We start from the raw sequence: 23,856 nt of genomic DNA, 5'->3' as shown, positions 1-23,856 counted from the left end.
GTCTCGGAATGCTTTCACTGTTTTGTGAAATTCACATTTCGGATAGATTGATTCCGTTAGGTGAAGGGAACCTAGCTACTATTAGTCATCCATACTCGCCTATCCAAGCGAGTGAAGTAGCTACATGACCAACATGTCTTTTTTTCATATTGGTATTGGGAACCCTGGACTCAACTGAACGGCAGACATGATTCAGTCGCGGAGTCAGTGGCGCACGTGTATCGAAGCTACCATCCTCAATGCGTAGCTACTCAGTTCCAGAACTAACTAATTATGCTATGGCCTGCAATGCTTGACTGAGGGTAAGATGGCCCAAGTGGTTAGCTCGCGAATTTACTGACCGGAAGGTCTGTGGCTCGAACCCGATCTCTGTCTCTCCCGTTCCTCTGTCTAGGCTTGGGCAACCTGGCAGTATCCGAGCCCTCGTGGTATAGGGGCTAGGCACCGGATGGGTGTTGCAGCTGAACGAAATGCTTGACTGTATCCACCACGCTCTACCAGTTTCCGGTGATCAAAGCTGTAGCGACTGGAACCAATGTACCCTTGGTACATGGTTTATAGCTGATAAGTTGAAAGTGAATTGTGAATTTTTATCCTATTGATCAAGAGAAGGCAAAACATCTCGGTGTATCGCAACAAACTAGATGGGTGTATCGTCACATCGGTGTTACCACTGGTGGTTCACTGGGTGGTGGGGTCCCGTGCTGGTGTGTTGCAAGCATTCTGAGGAACCCAACCTTCTTATGCTCAATCAAAGCATCCAGGATGAACACCACTTACTTTGCTTAGTCGTCATTTCTTTCGGTGTCTCCAGCCAAGCACAAGGGGTAACGGTGATCCCACCCCGGTACGCACACCGCAGGTAGGAGCACATGTTCGTCGTTTCGGGGCGGATAACAACTGAGGAAGGAAGTAGTACGCGACAGGCCATGGATTCAAGTCAATCCAGTCTAGCTTTTGGCTACCCCGCTGATGCGCAAGCACTTAGAGGCTAGCGTAAAACTGAAACGATTGGTTTCACATCAACAAGGTGTGGTGTTTATCTCCCTCCGAATAAGTAGATGGCGAGTCCTTTTTTATCCCTCTTTGAACGTAGTTCAAATAGACTTTGTCCGCAAACTGCTTTGAGGAGACACCGTGAATTTTATTTCCAAATCTCCTCACACTATCAGCAGGCTACAGGTGAAAGTAAGAAGGCCTTCGCTGCGGAGTTATTCATTAGAAAACGCCAACTGACCAGTTACAGACTATTGGACAGGGAAGCAAAACTCTCATAGCATCTTATTTACAAAAACTGAGCATCAATCTTCTCTTGAACGCGTCTTCTTGAGCTTTCCTGGATATTCATTGACTGTTGCTCAACTCCAAGCAAATGCCACAAAGCGACTCCATGAATTCCGCAATAGACCTCTCTTTTCAAGAGACGCAAAGCGAATGTACAACAAGAAACATACTACTCGCATGTCTCCCCCATCAGTAGTATCACCGCTACACAAATTGTCCTTCGAAGAATCACTCAACCTGTTATGGACAGCGTGGTTGAGCAATGAGTGGCACAATTTCCTATCCGGGGTAATCACACCGCTAATCAGCCGCTCATGGCTACCAGCCGGTAGGTCGTGGGTTCGAATCTCATTATTGACTCACGGGTTGTTCACCGCTGATGATTCCCAACAAGGCTGAGACAGCCGTGCAACGCTTCTTTGTTTCGCATCGCAGGCTGACCATGTGTCGGTGGAAATATTCTCGCACTCAGCCTGCCATAACGCTCTTTAGCAGTTAGTTGCGAACGATGTGTGCAACATGTAGAGGTGACGAATGCATCTGACTGTGGCTAAACGCAAGTCGGTATTCCGAGAAATACACTCATTTGCAAATCAACTTTGTGTTCACGAGATTCTCATCTGAATCTCTCGTTTGTGATATTCTACAACTGAATTTGCTGCACACAGGCTGTCGATATCTCAACTGAATTGTGAGGCGGCCTGTGTGCAGCACATTCAGTTGTAGAATGTTATAAACGATAGATTCAGTTGGGTCTCTCGTGAAAACCAAATTGATTCGCAGATGAGTGTATTTCTCGAAAACAGTGCAATTTGGGTTCAAGTAGAACATAAGGTTGATGGAAACTCGGGGACTGCACCTACCTGATGAGCCCCAAGAAGCGCGAAACCGGTCGTGGACTGTCGAAGAGTTTCCCGCAACCTTGTGAATAGTCTCCTTTGTGAAGAAGTCAGTATTCTTTCTAGTGTTATCCGCTGGAGTGCCGTCGGTTCGGAAGGAGCACCAAGTTAGCAGTAACTTATAAAGTGCGTAGGGTCCTTAAATTTATATTTTATGGATAGTAACGAGATTGAGAAGTCTCAATTGGGGACCATATCTTGAAGGCGAAATCAGTCTTGTTACTATACCACTACATTATACTATGCTATGCTGTACTACACTGTACTACATCATACACGTGTTTCAACCCTCGTACTATTCATCGACTGACCAAGTTGCTCTAAACACTTCAGCGCGCTAATGTGCTAAACCGTTCATCTGTGGGGCCCTTTGTTCAGCCATTTCCTTGTGTGACAAACTTATGGAAACGCTCCTGCCTCGTAGAGTTAACATACGGATGGTTCATTTCAGCATCCAAGCATATGGCGTCTCAACTTCCCTGAAGCCGTAAAACAAGGTTACTACGTCGTCACAAAACCACGGGGCTGTAGTATTCCCCGCCTGCGAGCTCGAGATGACTCAGTGGTAAGGACGTTGACTTATTAACTAGAAGTTCCGTGGTTCGAAACCGATGTGAGAAAATCTTATTCCGCCATTCGATGGGGGGGCACTCCCTCGAAAGACCACAATATTTTTTCCGCCATTCACGATTTGGTCTAAACATTTTCCTTAAGTCAGGGTTAAGGAGATCTTTTCGCGCAGTATCCTCTCTTATAGGGATGTGAGACTTAGGTGAACTTCGTATTGGTCAGTGCTAACCAATAAACTACCGTTTTTCACACATGCTTCAGTTCTGCTGACCTTTCCGTTACCGCTGAGATTTAGATCTTCTATTGATTGAACTGTTGGGTTCTCCCAGTGTGCTGGCAACTAATATTAATTCTCGCTCCCGAATCACCCCTCCGTTCTTCTGCTGCCACAGGTTTTTCGTCCGCGTGTTCCCCAGGATGCTATTCAGCTGGTGTCACAGCTGTTGGACTACACACCAGGCAAGCGTCTGAAACCCCTCGAGGCGATGATGCACAGTTTCTTCGATGAGCTTCGTCTCGAAGAAACCAAACTTCCAAATGACAGACCTTTACCTCCTTTATTCAATTTTACTCCCTATGGTAAGTTTCGGTCTCCTTGTCGTTGGACAGATTGTGGTGAGCCTCTTTCTGATTGGTCACTGTGCGTCGGTCTCATCCGTATAACCTAGGCTATTCGGCAAAATACACTGCGCCCACAGTCTGATGCTCTTGTGACCACTGAGTTATTGAATGAATGAAGATCCTTCTGACTTCGTGATGTGCAGTTCGCGCGTGTCGATTCCATCCCCATCGCACGATCTCGAAATGCTTAGTTGTGGATGTTGTCCCACTGCTGGCTGCCAGGACAAGACAGAACCATAACCGAAGGTGATGGAGGCCGATGGATGTGACGATGTGTCAACAGCGAGGAAATTGCCAAACAAACTTTTTAGATTTTTCAAACTGTTAATTGATTTTCGAAAAAAAACGTCCTGGGAACCCAAGTTTCAGGAAGCGTAACGTTCCAACCAAAAGCGTCCTTCCTCCGAACCAACCTATTGTAGACCCTGACGTTGCTGTTTCTTATGTTATACTCGATCTTTCGGTTGAGATTCCGCTGACCTCGCTTCACCACGCGGGGGCTGAGGGACGGTAGCGCGAGATTTTCCGTTGTAATGGCTGGAATCAAGTCATGGTCATATTGCTCGTCAACTCGGTTTTCCTGACAGATTTAATCGCAACTTACTTGTACCTGCTGAATCTAGGCATTTTGCAGGTCAGTTGGAATGTGGAGACCTGAAAATCAAAATATGCGTTTCCGGAAACTTGAAATCGGATCTGAAATGGCGAGTGTATGAGTGTGACAGGAGAGCCACGGACTGGTTGTTTGGAACTTGTCCGTGGCCCTCCTCAGATGACCTCTGCTTCGTGATTTTGTTGTAGCCCCATTCTACAGCCTTTGCCTGTTTCTATCACCTAAACTTTGTTATCCTTCCGACTTGCAAAATATGGCGAGATGGACGTAATCAGTCAAATCGGTCACGTGCTCAACACGTGACCTTCTGTCTGGACCGATATCTCGTTGCTGCTCCGGAGTCCTGACGCATTTTGCACATCATTATGCGGGAGACAGAGCAAAAAATAAGTCGAGAAATACGTCACAGTGTTGAGCGTTGTTTTTTCGCCTCAAGGCGATAAAGACGATAAAGCAACGTGGCTTTTGAACCCAATAGTATGCTTTTTGTAAGGGTATTCTTCCGGGTGGAAAAGTGTAGTTGGCCGGCGCACTCGGAGGGCCATGTTAATGCAAGTTTGAACGATCGATTGGTCGCATAATGTATTATGGAGGGTGAGATTCAACAGCACTCGCCGGTTTTTGGTGAAGCGGTCATAGGACGTACTCGACCGGTGCTAGATTACATTTCTCGGAGAATGTGTTCATCAACGAAGGAAATTCTAAAAGAGCTGCTGTTTGCTTCCCTTTTCGTCGTATTCACTCACACACACGGAAAACTTGTCTTTCGGCATAATGCGACAATGTTTGGTGACTCTGGTAACTGACGCCTCTTTGGTGAAGTACAGAGCGTGTGTTGTTATCTTTTGGTTAAAACCTACCCGAGATGAATCTGCGTCAATTTTGGCCTCGGCGATTTCGAATCATCAAGCCCAGAGTGAAGTTTGAATGATGATTACTATTCTCTGTGTGTGTTCTTCCACTTTAGCGTATTTTGACGGATGTAATCGTAGCTCCTGCGCACCCGAATGTTCCTAAATGGATCGAGTCGGTCTACTCGTGCGGGAACCCCAGACTAAGCACTGCTTTGGCTAGTGACATTGACAAATATGACTTCATCACTCAGCCAGTCGCTCCCTTGCATGGAAACTGTCGCTTTCACTGCATAACTTTTTCGATCCTCACGTGGTCAAAAAACAATGAGATTTCGAAGCCACTAAAGTAGTTGGACTATTGTCCTCGATGGTCCTCGAGTGTTTAATGCCTGAGTAGGAACTTCAGGAAGTCAGTATCTTCTCACTCCACTAAGCCCGTACGTTCGTACCAGTTGTTGCCATTTTGCCGGTTTCTGGTATAGTGGGAGGATTGCCATTAGTACATAGCTTCTCTTCCTGATCTCCCCGACGGAAAGTCCACTGAGACCCCTCTGTTGACGCATCGATTATATCATCTACGGTTTCCAGTGCGTAGCTATCTACCCACACTTCCCGAAGTCATCGGCGAACGAGACTTTGGAAGCTATAAACGCTGTACGACCGGTATGTAGTTTTTACAGCTCAGATGGTGAGTGTTCTGGCATGTTTTAACAGCACCCCAATTTCTTTGCATTCTAATGTTGCTTTTCCAAGAGCATTTTGTCAAATCAGAGTGAGTATTCGTGATCAGCTGATCAACCATGAATTGTTTGTAAGAAACCATGGCATCGGGGAGGAACGCGCCATTCATTCTGGTTGCATTGTAGGCCTGACGCGTTGACTTGTTTTGGTATGCGTTACTTGTCTGTCTGTCTATCCTTTCTTTCATTTATCTGTCACCCTAGTTGCCTTTCCCTTCCATCTTTCTCTATTTGCGATTTGTAACCAAACCGGTACGTCATCTATCCTTCTAAATAACGTATGTCCACGAGTGCGAAGTGGAGCTGACGGTGAGAGGTCGTCCCTTTTGAATATATGGAATAAATTTTTTCCTCCTTTCCGCTACTTTCCCAAGTCTAACCCAGTGGTCGGGTTGATAAACCTATTCTCTGCATGAGTATGTCAGGCTGTTTGTATAAGAACAGGTCAAATGTACGTAACTAGGCTTCTCTTCTAATCGGGTTGTTTTGTACCATACTGAACATTACGATTTAATGCATTTTGCCAACCTCGCCCCTTTTCCATCCACTTTTGACATATATTTTGCTTGATATTTCAGAGCTTTCCATGTCTGAAGACATACAAAAGTTACTCTCAGCCGTAGGCTCTTCAGCGCATCCTGTTCTATCCAACACGACGGATGAGTCTGGTTCTCCGGTAGCTCTTGAGTCCGCCCCACCAGTCTCGTCCGAACTTCATGGTGCTGTGGGCGGAGATGTAACTGACCCCACCGGACAACTCTCCGGCTGACGTAATCAGTCAAATCGGTCACGTGCTCAACACGTGACCTTCTGTCTGGACCGATATCTCGTTGCTGCTCCGGAGTCCTGACGCATTTTGCACATCATTATGCGGGAGACAGAGCAAAAAATAAGTCGAGAAATACGTCACAGTGTTGAGCGTTGTTTTTTCGCCTCAAGGCGATAAAGACGATAAAGCAACGTGGCTTTTGGACCCAATAGTATGCTTTTTGTAAGGGTATTCTTCCGGGTGGAAAAGTGTAGTTGGCCGGCGCACTCGGAGGGCCATGTTAATGCAAGTTTGAACGATCGATTGGTCGCATAATGTATTATGGAGGGTGAGATTCAACAGCACTCGCCGGTTTTTGGTGAAGCGGTCATAGGACGTACTTGACCGGTGTTAGATTACATTTCTCGGAGAATGTGTTCATCAACGAAGGAAATTCTAAAAGAGCTGCTGTTTGCTTCCCTTTTCGTCGTATTCACTCACACACACGGAAAACTTGTCTTTCGGCATAATGCGACAATGTTTGGTGACTCTGGTAACTGACGCCTCTTTGGTGAAGTACAGAGCGTGTGGTGTTATCTTTTGTGGTTAAAACCTTACACGAGATGAATCTGCGTCAATTTTGGCCTCGGCGATTTCGAATCATCAAGCCCAGAGTGAAGTTTGAATGATGATTACTATTCTCTGTGTGTGTTCTTCCATTTTAGCGTATTTTGACGGATGTAATCGTAGCTCCTGCGCCCCCGAATGTTCCTAAATGGATCGAGTCGGTCTACTCGTGCGGGAACCCCAGACTAAGCACTGCTTTGGCTAGTGACATTGACAAATATGACTTCATCACTCAGCCAGTCGCTCCCTTGCATGGAAACTGTCGCTTTCACTGCATAACTTTTTCGATCCTCACGTGGTCAAAAAACAATGAGATTTCGAAGCCACTAAAGTAGTTGGACTATTGTCCTCGATGGTCCTCGAGTGTTTAATGCCTGAGTAGGAACTTCAGGAAGTCAGTATCTTCTCACTCCACTAAGCCCGTACGTTCGTACCAGTTGTTGCCATTTTGCCGGTTTCTGGTATAGTGGGAGGATTGCCATTAGTACATAGCTTCTCTTCCTGATCTCCCCGACGGAAAGTCCACTGAGACCCCTCTGTTGACGCATCGATTATATCATCTACGGTTTCCAGTGCGTAGCTATCTACCCACACTTCCCGAAGTCATCGGCGAACGAGACTTTGGAAGCTATAAACGCTGTACGACCGGTATGTAGTTTTTACAGCTCAGATGGTGAGTGTTCTGGCATGTTTTAACAGCACCCCAATTTCTTTGCATTCTAATGTTGCTTTTCCAAGAGCATTTTGTCAAATCAGAGTGAGTATTCGTGATCAGCTGATCAACCATGAATTGTTTGTAAGAAACCATGGCATCGGGGAGGTTGCATTGTAGGCCTGACGCGTTGACTTGTTTTGGTATGCGTTACTTGTCTGTCTGTCTATCCTTTCTTTCATTTATCTGTCACCCTAGTTGCCTTTCCCTTCCATCTTTCTCTATTTGCGATTTGTAACCAAACCGGTACGTCATCTATCCTTCTAAATAACGTATGTCCACGAGTGCGAAGTGGAGCTGACGGTGAGAGGTCGTCCCTTTTGAATATATGGAATAAATTTTTTCCTCCTTTCCGCTACTTTCCCAAGTCTAACCCAGTGGTCGGGTTGATAAACCTATTCTCTGCATGAGTATGTCAGGCTGTTTGTATAAGAACAGGTCAAATGTACGTAACTAGGCTTCTCTTCTAATCGGGTTGTTTTGTACCATACTGAACATTACGATTTAATGCATTTTGCCAACCTCGCCCCTTTTCCATCCACTTTTGACATATATTTTGCTTGATATTTCAGAGCTTTCCATGTCTGAAGACATACAAAAGTTACTCTCAGCCGTAGGCTCTTCAGCGCATCCTGTTCTATCCAACACGACGGATGAGTCTGGTTCTCCGGTAGCTCTTGAGTCCGCCCCACCAGTCTCGTCCGAGCTTCATGGTGCTGTGGGCGGAGATGTAACTGACCCCACCGGACAACTCTCCGGCTCTCTGGACGTCAACAAAACCCAACCAATCTCATCTGTAACGTCGGAGCCGATCAGCGGCAACACAAACAACAACAGCAGTGATAATGGTATGGAAAACAACACGGTCAAAGAAACTATCCAGGAAACCACAGAGGGCCAGGCCCTCGGTGATAGCCAGAGGAGAGAGGAGGAGAGTAATTCCTGAGCAATTTCTCCGGTTCCCATCTGATATACAACACAAAACTCCGATCATAGCCGCCCGGATCAAGGTACCTTATTCAGATGTCGGTCGATTAACGAACAAGAACCAGTGGAGAGATCGACAATCACACCAAATACTGTGTACCTGGTTTCCGCCATCTTCCCACTCGATCCTGCTCCCCGCTGCTCTGCCGCAGTCGTTATCAGAGTCAAAAACTAGACACACGCACAAACGTACAAACATAAACAAACCATTAGTATTTGTCTCTTCGGGCCCAACTCATTTTCCCTTGTTTTGGCCTGCCTATATACATACCTATACATACATGTATTTGTCTTGTTCCTTGTATTATAGTTCTTTTTTCAGTTTCGTGGCTATAGGACCACCGTGTTTTTGGTATCTATCATCTATCCAACATATGCATATATAAAAAAAAAAAATACAACGGTAGCCTATTCGTAACCTATTCGTATACGTGAATGCCGGGACTTGATTCACTGCCTATCTTCCCGCGTGTGAAACCCGAATCGCACCAGTCGCTCAGCTATAACACCCTTTCGGTGCCTACCTGAAGGAAGCACAAGGGCTGGGATACTGCAGGTTGCCCAAGCCTAGACAGGGGAAATCGAAAGGTAGAGGTCAGGTTCGAATCACGCACCTTCCGGTCAGTAAATTCCCGTTCTAACCACTTGGGCCATCGCATCAGATGTTCAGCTAGTTACGCATCTGCTACCGGAAGTCTGTATACATGTATCTGCATAGTCTTCTGTCGCTTGAGGGGTCAGTTAGTAGGTCGAGTTTCCCGGTCAGAAATCGATGTCTCTTCTGTTGCCCTATCTATCATTCCCTTCCCATCGTTCCACGTAGTGGAAAACCTCGATTACAGAGCCCTATCATTTGAGCTCTCAACGATTGGTTCCCGTCTTCCGCCATCCTCCGAGCCTTTCGTTAGGATCTTTCGTCCACAACCGTGTTCGATTGAGTGTACACTGAAGTACTTAATGTAACCGTCAGCACTGATAATGTCTCCGCGAAAAAAATCGTTCAGCTGTAACACCCTTTCGGTGCCCAACTGCCATGTCACCAGAAGGAAGCACGAGGGCTGGGACACTGCCAGGTTGCCCAATCCTAGACAAGGGAAGTCGAGAGGCAGAGCGGGTCGGGTTCAGACCTTCAGGTCAGTAAATTCCCGCTCTAACCACGTGGTCCCCCTCGCCTCGATTGATCATAAAACGTCGGCAAGCAAATTGGTAAGCTTGGCGAAGCCACCTGGCTTGTAGTAACCAATTAGTGCACTCGAGCAACCAACAAGCCGCTATATTGCCAGGACTACTTTTGTTCTGTCAACTCAAAATGTGACTATTACTTCCGATGGAATCGGTTGCACGATCAAAGTTTGGTTTGAGCATGACACTTCAGGCTATTGGCTAGGAGGGTTACCGGATGTCAGGGCTATCCAACATACAAAGTCTAAAGTATGGTAAGGGTACCCAGTGCGTCCGGCAAAAGGCGCAAATTCTGACTCTGATTGTATGTCCACTACCACCAACATTGTCCCCACCTAGGAGATGAAGTTCCGCTCTGAAGAGCCGGACAAAACACTATTTAATGGCGTCTTTCTAAACGTCGCGCTTCTGTCAGCCGACTTAAACTTTCGTGTTCATGTCTTTTCCTTTTGATCATCAGCAATTTACTGCTGGTAACCGGAAAACCCGCCTACCGGTTGAGAGTGTGCCATTGCGGTAATTCCAGGCAATACCGTTCATGCAATCTAATCGTTAATTCATTGTGTGAGTTGCTCACGTGCGCAATCAGCTGATTACGAGCACGTACACACTCGTCCAACAGCGTAAACAAATGCCTGCTGGTTCGTGACATCCGGTACACTCCCTCTCGACTGATGGGTCCTGACTTTCCCAGGATGCTGATCGTGATAGAAGTGGCATCTAGGGTCGAGAAGGTCAGATTCCTGAAAGCAACCACTGAATGCCAGAAATCTACCGAGACGCTCAGCTACGCTAGATTCTGACGAGACAGACAACTGCCCCTCAGTATGCAGTGCGTCACAGCCTTGTATGAAACCCAGACAGCGCGAGTCAGTGTTGATCAAAGTCAGACAACGCCCCCGCCTCGTACCAAATTCAGACCGCGTACGTCAGCATTAAACGAAGTGCAGACAATGTCCCTTCAACAAATAGCTTGAGGCCGTTGTACTTTCGCACTCGCTTGTTCGGAATATAGCTGTTGTGTTGTCTTCTCTTTTTTTCCGGCACCAGGCACTGGAGCGTGTCAGCAGTCAGATACAAGAGGTTGGCGAATCAGAAGATATAACATCCAGGATCAACCGTCCATCAGGATTTACATTTTACCAGCGTTAGTCTAACAGCTGCAGTTCCATTCAATTTCAAAACCACGCGATTGTGCCATTTGACGTGCATGGAGGGTTCGCGAAACTTGTGAATTATTCTTCCTTCCATGCTACTTACAGTCCATTCATAGTGTGAGGAGATCTGGAAGTTTCCATTGAGTTATAATCTTGTAAGTAAAACCATTCCATGCGAGCAAACACTGCACAGCTTTTTCATCCTTACTGAGAATCAGCGGCTGGTAGTCGAGGGCTTTAATCCTCGGCCACTGACGGGGAGGTCGCTGTTCCAAATCGTCCTGTGTGATGCGCGCCGCTTCATCATCATTATCAGCTGTAATAACCGCGTACTGGTCGTACACTGGTTGTAGCTGCCACAGTTTCGTTCACCGATGATTGGGGGGTAAGTAGCTGCGCATTGCACGCGTGAGCTGGTAAATTAGTGCATAAATCCAGCACTGTCAGTGAGTTGTCAAGCGGGGGGGGGGAAAAGGAGCTATGCATTGAAGGCAATAGCTTGGATGCACGAGCGCCACTGAGGGCGCGACTGGGCCATGTCTGATAATGTCTCTAGCCATTGATGTGGCCCGTCTCGGGGTCCCCATCCAGGAAGACGGCAGTGACCAGCGCAGCTGAGTTTGCTGGTAATGGCCTTCATACTTCGCTGCCAAGTCATTGTTTGACCGCCTCTGGCTCTCTTCCACCCTTCACATGGTTGGGCGAAAAGAGCCCTTCGAGGAAGTCGGTCGACTGGCATACGCAGCACGTGGCCAAGCCAACGCAACCTGTGCAGTGTGATCAATTCATCTATCGAGGGTGAGTTATTTCTCCCGAATACCATTCGACGTACTTCAGAATTGCTGATCCGGTGTTCCCGCCGCTTAGGATTCTTAATAAGGATCGAACAGCTGAACAGTGCTCCTAGGCTTTTTGGTGTGGATTGGCTGCACTTGCAACAGTTGTGTTACGGTTCTGTCACGCAGCGAGCAAACAATATGATAATGCGGATTGTGGCAATACTCTATCCCCAGCTATGTTGCTTGATCCAGACTCCTAGCACGGCGAATAGTAAGAAGACGAAAACCTCGGACACAAACTTTAATAATCCAACAACACACGATCAACAGGCGATGCGCGGAGCTTCCGAACCCGAGGCAGTGGAAAGAATGGTATCCTGTACGTGGTCGGATTTAAATTTCCTTGGAGTATCAATAGGCCATTGATTTTTCATAATTTGACCTTGAAGTTGCCAAGAGTTCGCTAGCACACTAAAACAAAGCGTTTTCTGGGGGATATTGATATCCCCAACAAGTTGACATCAATTGAAGCCCTTATCATATTACTAATAAAATGAAGCGGGACTTTCATAAAGGAAACTACTCCCAAGGCTGCTGAAAACTCTTCGACAACCCACGACCGGTTTCGCCCTTCTTGGGGCTCATCAGGTAGGCTCAGTCCTCGAGTTTCCGTCAACCTTATGTTCTACTTTGTCCTTTTAACTGAGTTTCAATCTATGCTGAAAAGCCGAGAAGCATCCTTATAAGGAATCATCAACAGTGCACATCTCACCAGACCACAAGGTGTCTCAAACCCGCAACCTCTCGGCTAATTGAAGAATTAGCCGTTGGGACGCGAGTGGCTGATCAAATTTGAAGGATTAGCCGTTGGGACGCGAGTGGCTGATCAACAGTGTGACTAGCTCGAACTTCCATCTAAGAAGTCGTCACTCGAGAGGACAATCAACGTGTGCTATTGGTTTCTTGTTATTGACGGACGAATGGTGATATCTCCTGTCTAAGTGCGAGTTAATCACACGGCTGACCAGCCACTCGTGGCCGAACGGTCAAGTGTTCAAGCTACTAGCCGGGAGGTCGCGGGTTCGAGACTCTTCGGAGTTTCGTGAGCACACTACTGACGATTCCCAATAAGGATAAAACAACTGTACAGTGTTCTTTGAACAAAATCTCCATCAAATCTCCTCACCCTGCGAGCAGTATCACTGTACTTTTCACGTGGCTCCGTTCTATTAGCAATACGAATGTACTATCCTGTGCCAAGGCCGCGATCTCAAAGCAATGAATTGATTAGTTAGCCTAAACGCACGATCTAGGTGTCCTATCTAACAGGTAACATGTAGTCTAATGCACCGACGGACAGTCAGTAATAATTGCGGCGAATTCTACGAACTTCACCTGCCTTTGTTCACTGGTCGCAATCGGGCAGTGAACAATATATTGAATTGAACTTGGGCAGACAGTATAGATAGGTAGACCGTGGTTCTGTAGGAAATTAACAGTAAATCGTGAGGAGAATTAGGGAAAGGCTTACGGCTGGATTGAACCTTGGGCAGTTAGCAACACAGGAAGGGTAGTGTGCTATCGGACAAATAAAGCGGCGAAAAGGTTGTTCAGTTCAAAGTGGGACAAATTTTCGACAAGCCAAGAAATGAATGTGAACAAATCGTCTATAGAAAAACGGTTGATATAGAGTCAACTTTGTATAAAATAGAATAGTTCAGTCTTGAAACTTGAGCAGTCACCGGAAGGGTAATGAATTAACCTGAGGAATAGAGTACGCCACGTAATTAACAACGAATATTACGTGTTCAGTTATATACTGTGATAATTGCTCCGTCATTCGGCCACTTTGGTTCTCTCCAGCATTTTGCAGAACTATATCCGATAAATTAATAAAACAGAACTAGTTTTTACAACTAATGTCTATATCGTTTTGTAGCACGCATGTGTGACGTAAAAGCCTTGTTTCAATGCAGTCGTCTCGACATGAGGGGACGAACCCTTGGACACATGAAGGCGGTTTGACGCAGTTCCTTACACGCTTTATAGCAACGTAGCTTGAAATATTCGAGCAACTCTGATATTTGCATAGTCACGTCTTTGAGGGGGATGACTGTCGGGTTCTGTCGTAACGAGGGAGTGTTTGACCATGACTGTAAAGATGGAACATCCCATTGTCGGGTTGCGAAATCGTGTTAGTTTCTACCTGAAAGCAATCGGGTGGGAAACGGTCTTCCAAACTAGTGAAGGCGATAAGATTAGGATGTCTATTGATTTTTTTAAAATCACCTGTTTGTTGACTCAGCCAGATGTTTATCCGACACTCTGAATGATCACATAGTCTCAGGTCACGTAAACCTGGTAATCGCCAAACTGTGGAGCTTGGAATTTTTCCGAAGGATCGTAATACACTTCTGATCCGATTTTTAGAAGCCCAGCTGATTGTGACCTTTCATCCGTATTGGGATTCACCTGAAGAGTGTAGGGTGATCGATCATCTGACCTTTTGGTTACTAGCTTAAAGTGAACTACGTGTCCATCGACCGGTATGCGCAACTCGGATGATTTTTTCGGGTGTAATTTACTCCGATATATTCATTCAGTCTTGGCAACAGCCGATAGAAGTATTGCTTCTGGTTCCGGCAATGTGCCCGCTACTTTCAGAAAGAGTGATTCTGACTACAAGTACTGATGTCGTTTCAACTGGGACTATATCGGGATGGAAGACTGTGAACGGTTTGCGAATGGCGAAGCATGCTTCACCGATCCCGTTCAACCAAGTAATTGGAAGCCTCATACAGCACCCAGAAGCTCGCGACCTTGAGTGCACCAGCTGCCCCGGCAAGGCATGTATCTCGACCGATAACCAGGGAATCAAATCAAGGCTAGTGTCAAACAGCACTAACCGTTAAGCAAGGTTCAATGATCGGAGTAGAGGAACGTCAATATCCACAGCTCTAATACCGTTTCTTCACCATTAAACCAAACGACAATTCAGAGCCCCGTTTAGTTGACTTCTGAATCCTTTCGCCAAGCTTTGGAATGGGTTCACAAACACCTCGACAGTATGTGAGGGGACACCTACAGAGCCGTGCAAAGTTGCAGTTTTGAACAAGTGTAATTCCGCTACCAGTCACCCCGAACGACTTTCGACTGATTAAAAATTCTAGACGCAATATTTAGCAATGATATATTCACTCTCCAAGAACAGGCCACCTCTAGACAGCGACCATGGTGAGTGTTAGCTCCTAGAGTTTTACAGGATCTTCCACCTTTGGAGAGATTAAATCTCTTCCTTCTTGAGCTGTTTCAGATTTTGTCCAGTGTGAACCGAATTCCTTGCTTACCATTTACTCTAAACTTCAAGAACGCAGAGATCTCACACAGTTCAAACACCACATGGCACGGTTGGAAAACCTGAGCTATGGGTTACAAGCCCAGTTTAACAATGGGTCTGAATTCCAAGCCTAGTTAGCAGTGAGTATCAATCTCAAATTTCTATCTCAGTAGAGATTCTCTAGCGTAATTTATTGTACCAGCTGTTTATTGCATCACAGACTGGTAGAGCAAATAAATCGTCTCTCGAGTTCGGGTAGAACTTTGGAGTTCGAATATTTCATCTATCTTGTCGACCAACACCGTTTTTCATTTGAGCGTTCGAGCAGCGGTTGCATTGTTAAAAACTGAACGGAATTGTACACGCTGTCTGCGACATTTCGTTTGTGCATGCGGCGATCGACCCATGCGTCGTCCTCGTGATTCGGTTTTCCTTGACCTTCGCTGCTATTCTAACCTCACCGTTTCCAAGGTCACTTTACACTGATTGGCTGTTGCAGTTCTTCGGGACGCACACAGCGAAGCACTGAGAGTCGCTAAGCTCAGCGTGCCTTACCCACAATAAGGGCTGATTCTCGATTTCACCAGTGACATTCTTTTGGTACGAATGCGGTTGTTTCGCCATTCGTATTGTCAAAGTGCATTTACAAAGTTGACACCAGACAAGACCAGTCCTTCCGATGCATCGCTTCCTTAAAATTTCCCCGAGAACAGCCGCACCGGAGGCAATTCTAGCGATGGTGCACCACTTTCTGGGACCCACGATGAGTAGAATTTTTTCATAGGCGAAACCTAAACGACAAACTTATTTGCAATGAGGTGTTGCTCTGTTGATTATCGTCAAAGGAACACGATCGGATACAGAGCTTATTTCCTCTATCAGCTGACTGGTTTTTGGTGTGACGAAACCATCCGACAACGCTCCATCCCCGTGAAGCGCACTGAATATCCAAGACAGCCAAAGATCCTGGTGGACACGTGCAGCACGCAGAGACTACTTCGAGCTGGTGAGTACGAATTCATCCATGTTGTAACGGTTCCGAGGCCGCTTAGATGTTACACCTACCGTAGCGTCCAGACTTAACAAATTAAAGGATGCAGCGAAACTTTCAGACTCCTGAGATCGATGTGACAAACTGCGGTATCGATTGAGTGTGGATTGAAGTGGATTGCATTCAGTCTATGTGTGGTCGCCCACCCGTTCCCATAACAATTGTCGATTGTGATAAGTTTGGTGGAAACTCGATGATTACATCTGTCTGATGAGCCTTAAGAAGGGCAAAACCTGTCGTGAACATTCGCGGAGTTTTCAACAAACTAGTTTCACTCAGGAAGGTATACTTCGAATATCGAAAATGTGGTGATCTCTATGCAGTACACTGAACTAGAATTCAGTTGATTCTCCACCTAACTTGGTTTGTAAGTCAGTGTATTTTACCAGAAACTAGTGTAACGATGGATACTACTGATGAGGCACGTGAGTAGTATGTCTTCTCATAAATCCACTTCACGTTTCTTGAAAAGTGATACCTTTTACGGAATTTGTGGAGTCGCTTTGTAGCATTTGCTTGCAATTGAGTGACAGTCAGTGAATATCCTGGAAAGTTCAAGAAGACGCGTTCAAGGAGAAGATGGATTTTCAGATTTTGTAAAGAAGCTGCATATGAGAGTTTTGCTTCCCTGTCCACTATTCTGTAACTGTTCACTTGGTGTTTTCTAATAAATAACTCCGCAGCAAAGGGCTTCTCCCTTTCACCAGTAGACATTCGTTTTCATTGGGAGAACCGAACAGCTTCATCGCTCACGTGTAACTGCAGAGATCGATCTCACATGACTCTGGAGTTGCGTGAGAATGGTTTCACACTGCATACCTGAGTAATAGACACGCAGTCAAACAAACTATGATTGCCGGTTTTTTGTTCACTGAGCTTGGCAACTTGATTGCAAACGTTTTATCACAGCTCGAAATGACATCATCCGTGCTAAAAGTAGCTGTGCATCAGTGGTTATGCGAGACTCCCGGCAAATATGGTAAACATGGCAACCTGAAATTGATGATGAGGGTCACTCGTTCACCAAACATGTAAGTCATCCATCAACGTGGCTCAGCAGTCAACTTGCGACCCCCAACGGTACCACCTCAGTTGCTAACCGCTCAGACGTATGAGGCACCTGATGTTCCGCTGCCCATTCGTCGGACAAAAGTTGGGCTCAATCGGAGTTGGGTCTTGCTGAACGGTGGTGCAACCCGGTATCGGTCCCTTGGCTTCCTGCTCCGCCCACTATGGTATATCAAAAGGCACGGTAGCTCTACACAACCCTTTATGGAGACAAAGGGAAATTGCTACAGCTGTATTTATAGGGTAGTCACAGAGTGTTCCACAAGGTCGTGCCAGAATCTCCATGAGGGGGCGAGAAGCGTCGAGTCAAAAATGCTCGAATCGGATTGGCTGGCATTCTGACGAAACAGGGCATGCCAGTGTTTGGTCAGTGTTCTGCACTCGACACATCCGTCCAAATGATGTGATGTTCGTAAAGGGACAGCTGGCCTCCGGACAAGTGTACACTGTGTATGCGCATGATATGGATGGTAAACTAGCCCTATTTTGGTGACAAATTCAATAAAATACTTCTGCGCGTCTCGCCTGCTATAGACCCGGCAACAAAGACAGCCAAAACTCACGAAGCCTTCATCTGAACAGCACTTCGTACTTGTATCAGTTTGCATATAGGGAATTCGTCTACCTGTTTTCCGATATAACCGCTGAAGCGCGAGACCGTTTGACTCTAGTTTTCCTACTATTACAATTCCACTCCTCACTCAGTTGCTGTGGTTTCTCAGTAAATGTGACAGCTCCGTAAAATCGTCACCCGCCTAGGTATCAGCGCGTGACTCGGCTGTGGATAATTCGAAATCATTCTGCATCCAACGATTCTCGGTTCAGCTGACAAACGTTACTATTCACACTCTCAGCCAATCTGGACAGCTGACTGAAATCGCTTTCTATTGATGTGTGCTATTCTCATGGAATCAAGATCCTGGTTGGAGGATTCTCGCTCCAAACTGCATTACCCCAGTGATCCAAATGTCGCCGCGGTTCGCTTCATCAATGCTTTTACTGGTACGTGCGTATAATTCGTCCGATAACGTCTGTGAAGTTCTCCCTCCAAACACCTGTGTACTTTTTTTGCGCTCTGATTACATTAACGACGTCCATGCTCCATCAGGTGATCGCCTTGGATTGGAATCAAGGTTCACGGACATCCACTGTAATCAGGTTCTGATCGCGGAATATTTCCGTACATCACCAACTGCCAAACAGCCGAACTTTCTTGGCCACACGGTTACTCCATCTTACCTGCTAGTCGACCTCAAACATAGAAACTATACTTGGGTTGTATCAGTTACCTATGGCTGCTTGTTCTGGAACATCGATTTGGTTTCCCATCACTCGATAGTCCGTTGGTTGTTTTCTTTGTGCATCTCGGGTGCACCCAAAGTGAGAATTATTGATGCTGTTGAGAAGCCTTCGCACCACAGCGTGAAAAAAACCGACCACCCACTTTAGTCCCTCTCTATCAGTTCAGCTGTTTTAGATTCTAGCAACCCTGGGTGCTCTACCTGTTTGATTGATTGCAGTCAGGCAAACCAAACCATCAGCACTCGTGAGAGTCTAAACTTACTCGAAGCTTGAATACATTCCGACCGGTCGACAGCTCCATACAGTTTGACAAACTGTTGGATGTTAGGCGAAAAAGAACGTGCTGATGGGGATGATTAGTGGGTCCAGGAAACCGAAGCTCTCGGATTAGGTGAGAACTGCTCCATCTTATGGGATTGACAGACACGAAAAGGTGGTTGGTGACCGAAAGGAAGAGCATATCAGTTCAAAAGTAGAAAACATTTTACAAAACGGTTCAACCGATCATCTGCTATTTTCTAATCGGATTCTCAGCTAGCAACGGGGCATTCGACACTTTGGAAATACACGAAAGTATTCTTTGCGTTAAGCGCTACCAAACTACTCTGTTTATGGATAGAAACGAAAACCTCAGACGAGGTTGGTGAATTTCCCTCTATATGGGTGAAATCCATAAAGCTGTCCACATTCAGAAAGGGTGCTCGCAATGAGTGTGACAATCACAGCTGTACCGGGTTGAATCCCGGTATGATGAACATCTTCGCATATCGACTCTCAAAGACATGTGAACATGACCCAAGAAAAGCGCGGAGTATTGCAAAGAGAACGAGGTTGTGTGGAATCAATCACACAAACAATCAACCACATATCCTGATACATCTTGTTTTCTTGGACGCATTCCATTCTGTCCGTCGGTTGTTAGTCCCACCACAGCTGTACAACATGGCGTGCATCGAAATTTCGTGAATATCAAACACCTTTTTATTCACAGACTTTTGGGTGTGTGATCGTTTTATCGTGAGCATTCCGTCTACGATTGGTGCTTGGAACTTCTGACTATCCCCTTCAGATTTCAGTTTCTGCAAGGGTGGAATAGAGATGAGGGCGCCCGCGAGATTACATAATTCCGGTGACGGAATCAGGCCACCTATTCAGAACAATGAAATTCCAAGATATTCTTGCAAAAAAGCTTGAAGATGAAAATATATCACCAGTAGCGACAGGTGACCATACGGTGCAGATCCCAGAACTGATAGACAGATTATTAGGTCAAAAAAGAATTCGATGAGCCGACGCCACAAAGAAATGTTCCAGATATAACATCATTCCGGTACATAAAAAATTGTTCAGATGTAGCACTCTTTTGGTGCCTAGCTGCCATGCAACCCGAAGGTTGCACGAGAGCTGGGATACTGCCAGGCTGCCCAAGCCTAGACAGGTGAAGTCGAGAGGCAGAGCGGGTCGGGTTCGAACCACGGACCATCCGGTCAGCAAATTCGCGCTCTAACCACTCGGACCATCTCGTCGGGTAGCCCGAACGAGGGTTAAGATATCACCAGGCAGCCCAAACATACATGGAATCAGTCGAGGTGCAGAAATTGAGTTCAGACCACGGGCCTTCCGGTCAGTAAATTCGTGCTTTAACCACTGAGCCGCACTAATTGCAGAGGACTAACACAACCGGAATACTCAAACACAAACCACTATCGGAGTAACAACTCAAGAAACGGAAGTCCCTCAGAGTCACATCAACAAAGATCACATAGTTTACTCTAGAGGAGTCAAGGTCACAGGTCACTCGAGCATTGACCAAGGGAGGTCAGGCTGAAGTGTCACTCGGTCACCAACCATTCAGGACTGAGGAAAGCAAATTAGCCAATAGAACCGCATCAGCGAACAACCAGTCGTAATTCAAGGTCATCTCTAACTAGCAGAACGTTATTGGCACACAACCAATAAGGTACCGCCAAGCTCAACTGCTCCGAAATAAAAGCATGATCAACCTGCCCAGATCAGAACGCAAATCACCGAACAACCAGTCGTAATTCAAGGTAACTAGCAGCACGTTATTGGCACAAATGTAATACTGCTCAACACACAACCAACGACGCACCTCCAAGCTCTACAGCTCCTTAAAAAAGCATAATCAACCTGCCCAGATCAGAACGCAAATCAACAACCGCTGTTTCCATTGTTAGGAAGCAAGATGAAGCTTATGGATCATCACGTGAACTGATAGTGTCTATCCAGAAAGACACAGTGGAAGCTGAGAAGCACTACATTCATCTTGGAAGTTATGTCAGTACTACAAGTTATTTCAACACAGAAATTTTTTGCGATTTGCGTTTACCAACTTGAGCCACTTAGGGGTCAAGAGACATGTGTTTCAGACCAGAGTGTAGATGTCTTCTTAGAAGACTGCGAGACTCGAGCGCTTCGGACAGAGGATCCAATACTCTTACAGGTATCTGAGCAACAGTGTTTCAGAACTACAGCTGAAATCCACTGAGATTTCAGTCAGATGACCAAGAAACAGCAGATCGTTTGTGGTAGTTCAGCGATTAAGCAGAGAGACTACTGAACGGAGAGTCAGTGTAAGTCTAGCTCTGACTGCTCAGTGACTCCAGTCTATGCTTGGGCAAAACGGTGCTACCTTAGTCTTCGTGCCGCCTTCAAACCGCGCAAGAGTTATGCGTTTTCAAGTTTCCGCACTTAAACGATTACTTTCGAAGCTTATATCCAGCACTGACGACTACGATGGCTCGGTTATGTGCCAGGAATGCCAAATNAAATTGTCAACGCTGAAAACAGTGATTTTCTCATCACCCACTCCGGGATGCAGAAAACTTAGACCTCCGCGAAAAATAACCTGATTGGAACGGCGTGATGTTACGAAAAGTCGGGAGTTGTTGGCGCTATCCAGCCCCCAGGCTGGGGTCATGTTACTCTTCATATACTGAATGATATGGCGTTCACGCTGTCAAGGACAATTGACGATTAACCAATTAGATCTGTCCCAACGAAAACGGTTATCCCATTGGCTGTTGTGTAGTCCAGCTACGTTCGGAGCTGCTTCTCCCAATAAATACCTCGGACGTTCATGGAGGCCAGCGCTAGGCCTTATCGCATTGACTTTTTCCTATTTGACCTTGTTTAAATAAGCCGATACGGTTGTAAAACAATTTAGGTCGTTGCTGTTTTGTGTATTATGATACTGGCGAGGCCGTGTCTGTGTGGGTCACAGCGCCCGGCGTATGTTTGACGTTTTGGTTTAGCTACTGAAATTCAGTCAGTAGTATGTAACGGCCCCGCTGATTCAGCGAATTACATGGCGGTAGCGGCGTTCTGCGGACGGACGGTGAACAACCGTATGGCGCTCTAAAACTCCAAGTGTTTTCGAATCGTCTGACTAGGCACTGAAACCCAAAAACCAGCAAGCAAATCCCTAGAATGGGCCTAGTCAGTGAGCGGGGGCTACCAAGCGCCCTAATGTGCCCAGTTAGAATGAGGACTCTTTAAATGTTCCTCGATCAATGCCAGATTGCAGATTCAAATGCTCATCGCATAGAGGTCTAATGTAATCCATCATTTGGATGCACATTTTTCACAGAAAAACAAGAAATCGGTGTCGAAAAACGAATGGAGAATAGGCCCGAATGCCAAGACAAATCCAATTATGCCCTGGTCATTGGTTTGTTCGCGGAGCTGGGCAATTCGATTGCAAGTGTTGAGTTACCAACATTCCCCCAACAGCTAGTCAGCTGTCCGGGGATAAAGCAATGCTTTGTTTTTACGTAGGTTCTATCTGTAAAAGACAGTGGTTACCGGTAAGTTTATATGCATGCCCATTTTCAAGAGAATAGACACTGACCATCACGTAGTTCTTATAAAAAGGGGAACGTGACATATCTGGGCACGCATGAAGGTATCGACGGAAAATATGAAGAAAAATGGAAAACCAGTGACGGAAAAACCGAATACAATTAACGTCCACAACGGTTGGACTGTGTTTGATACCAACGGTTGGCTGTGTAAATTCTCCTTGCTGCGGATAGCTATTTTTGTCATACTACGGCGAACGCTAATTTGATATGGCCTACACATAATATCAGGTGTCCGCTTTTGATAGTCTTCCGCGTACTACTCAGTCTCCACTTCAGCATTCTACTGAAATATCCCGGCTTTCCAATCATGTTCTCGAAAGCTCCATACCATAAATACCGTGTTCGCCAAACGATAAATCCGCTGTTCGATGCTGTCTGTGTGTCGATTTTTTGCTGCTTCTGCACGAGACGTTTTCAAGTGAATTCTGGTAGAGATCAGTCCTCAGATAGAAAAAGATGATCGTCCACCTTTGGCACCCTTACGGTGCGTAGCTGCCTTGCCGACGGAAGGAGGTACGAGGACTGTGATACTGCCAGGTTGCCCAAACATAGACAGGAGCAGTCGAACGACCGTAAGTTGGCGCCTTAACCGCTGGGTTGTCTCGAACTCTCGAAGTCCGCGTGCATCACTACAACGAATATTGGTTGCAGGTTAACTAACTACTGGAAAAATACGATTTATGATAACAGTTCCAGACTAACATCCTGGCTCCGAATATTACGTAGTGCACAACTCATGAGTGTTTCCAGATACTCTTGCTACCGAGGAGGTTTTTGGTAACTCAGGTAGCGTAGATGGTGATTTGACTATAAAGGCCTCATCAACAGCCGAGGTGACGTCAGCAATATATCGTTAGGGTGGCGAGATGACTCGGTGGTTAGTGCACGAATCTACTGACCGGAAGGTCGGTGGTTCGAACTCGACCTCCGCCTCTGGACTCCCCCTGTCAAGGCTTTGGCAACCTGGCAGTGTCCCAGCCCTCGTGCTTCCTTCGGATGGCACGGCAGTTGAACACTGGGAGAGCGCTACAGCTGAACAATTTAGTTTCCAACGGATGCTGGCCTAGGTGTTCAAAGCCATCAGGTTCTCCTTAATCCAATCCAGTCTAACTCCGGAAATCTAAGTGAATTAATGCGTACTAGTTGCAATTTCTCCTGTAACACCGTTCACATCACGCTGAGTCGCCACTTTCACCACAGATCTTGTTCAAACCTTCCAAAAGGTCACTCTAAACCACAGAAGGTCGTCAGGACCAAGACCGGACCCACAAGATATAAAGGACGTAGGTTAAGAAATCTCTGTACAAGTAAGTAACAAGCAATTGGACAAATGCACATGAGGGGTTGGAGTAGTTAGATAAAAAGTTAACCGGTACAAGGTTCCGTCTGGTCACTGTCCGACGAAGGACTGATTTCACTATCAGTGAGAATCAAATAGGAA

The 23,856-nt window shown here is 46.2% G+C and overlaps 2 protein-coding genes across 2 annotated transcripts in view; one reads left to right on the top strand and one right to left on the bottom strand.

Moving 5' to 3' along the window:
* T265_14531 (hypothetical protein) overlaps window positions 1-8,614 on the top strand; it is a gene marked incomplete at both ends in the record, with an annotated part of 61,200 nt that extends 52,586 nt beyond the window's left edge. Inside the window, 2 exons of the mRNA XM_009174073.1 lie at window positions 3,146-3,332; window positions 8,249-8,614. Of these exons, the coding sequence (XP_009172337.1) occupies window positions 3,146-3,332; window positions 8,249-8,256 (195 nt within the window). The remainder of the gene's footprint in view (window positions 1-3,145; window positions 3,333-8,248) is intronic.
* Window positions 8,615-11,472: 2,858 nt separating this feature from the next.
* T265_08302 (hypothetical protein) overlaps window positions 11,473-23,856 on the bottom strand; it is a gene marked incomplete at both ends in the record, with an annotated part of 31,337 nt that continues 18,953 nt past the window's right edge. Inside the window, one exon of the mRNA XM_009174058.1 lies at window positions 11,473-11,865. Coding sequence (XP_009172322.1) covers window positions 11,473-11,865 — 393 coding nt within the window. The remainder of the gene's footprint in view (window positions 11,866-23,856) is intronic.

This window comes from Opisthorchis viverrini (genome assembly GCF_000715545.1).
Source record: "Opisthorchis viverrini unplaced genomic scaffold opera_v5_209, whole genome shotgun sequence".
Lineage (NCBI taxonomy): Eukaryota > Metazoa > Platyhelminthes > Trematoda > Opisthorchiida > Opisthorchiidae > Opisthorchis > Opisthorchis viverrini.
This window is presented reverse-complemented; position numbering and strand designations above follow the sequence as displayed.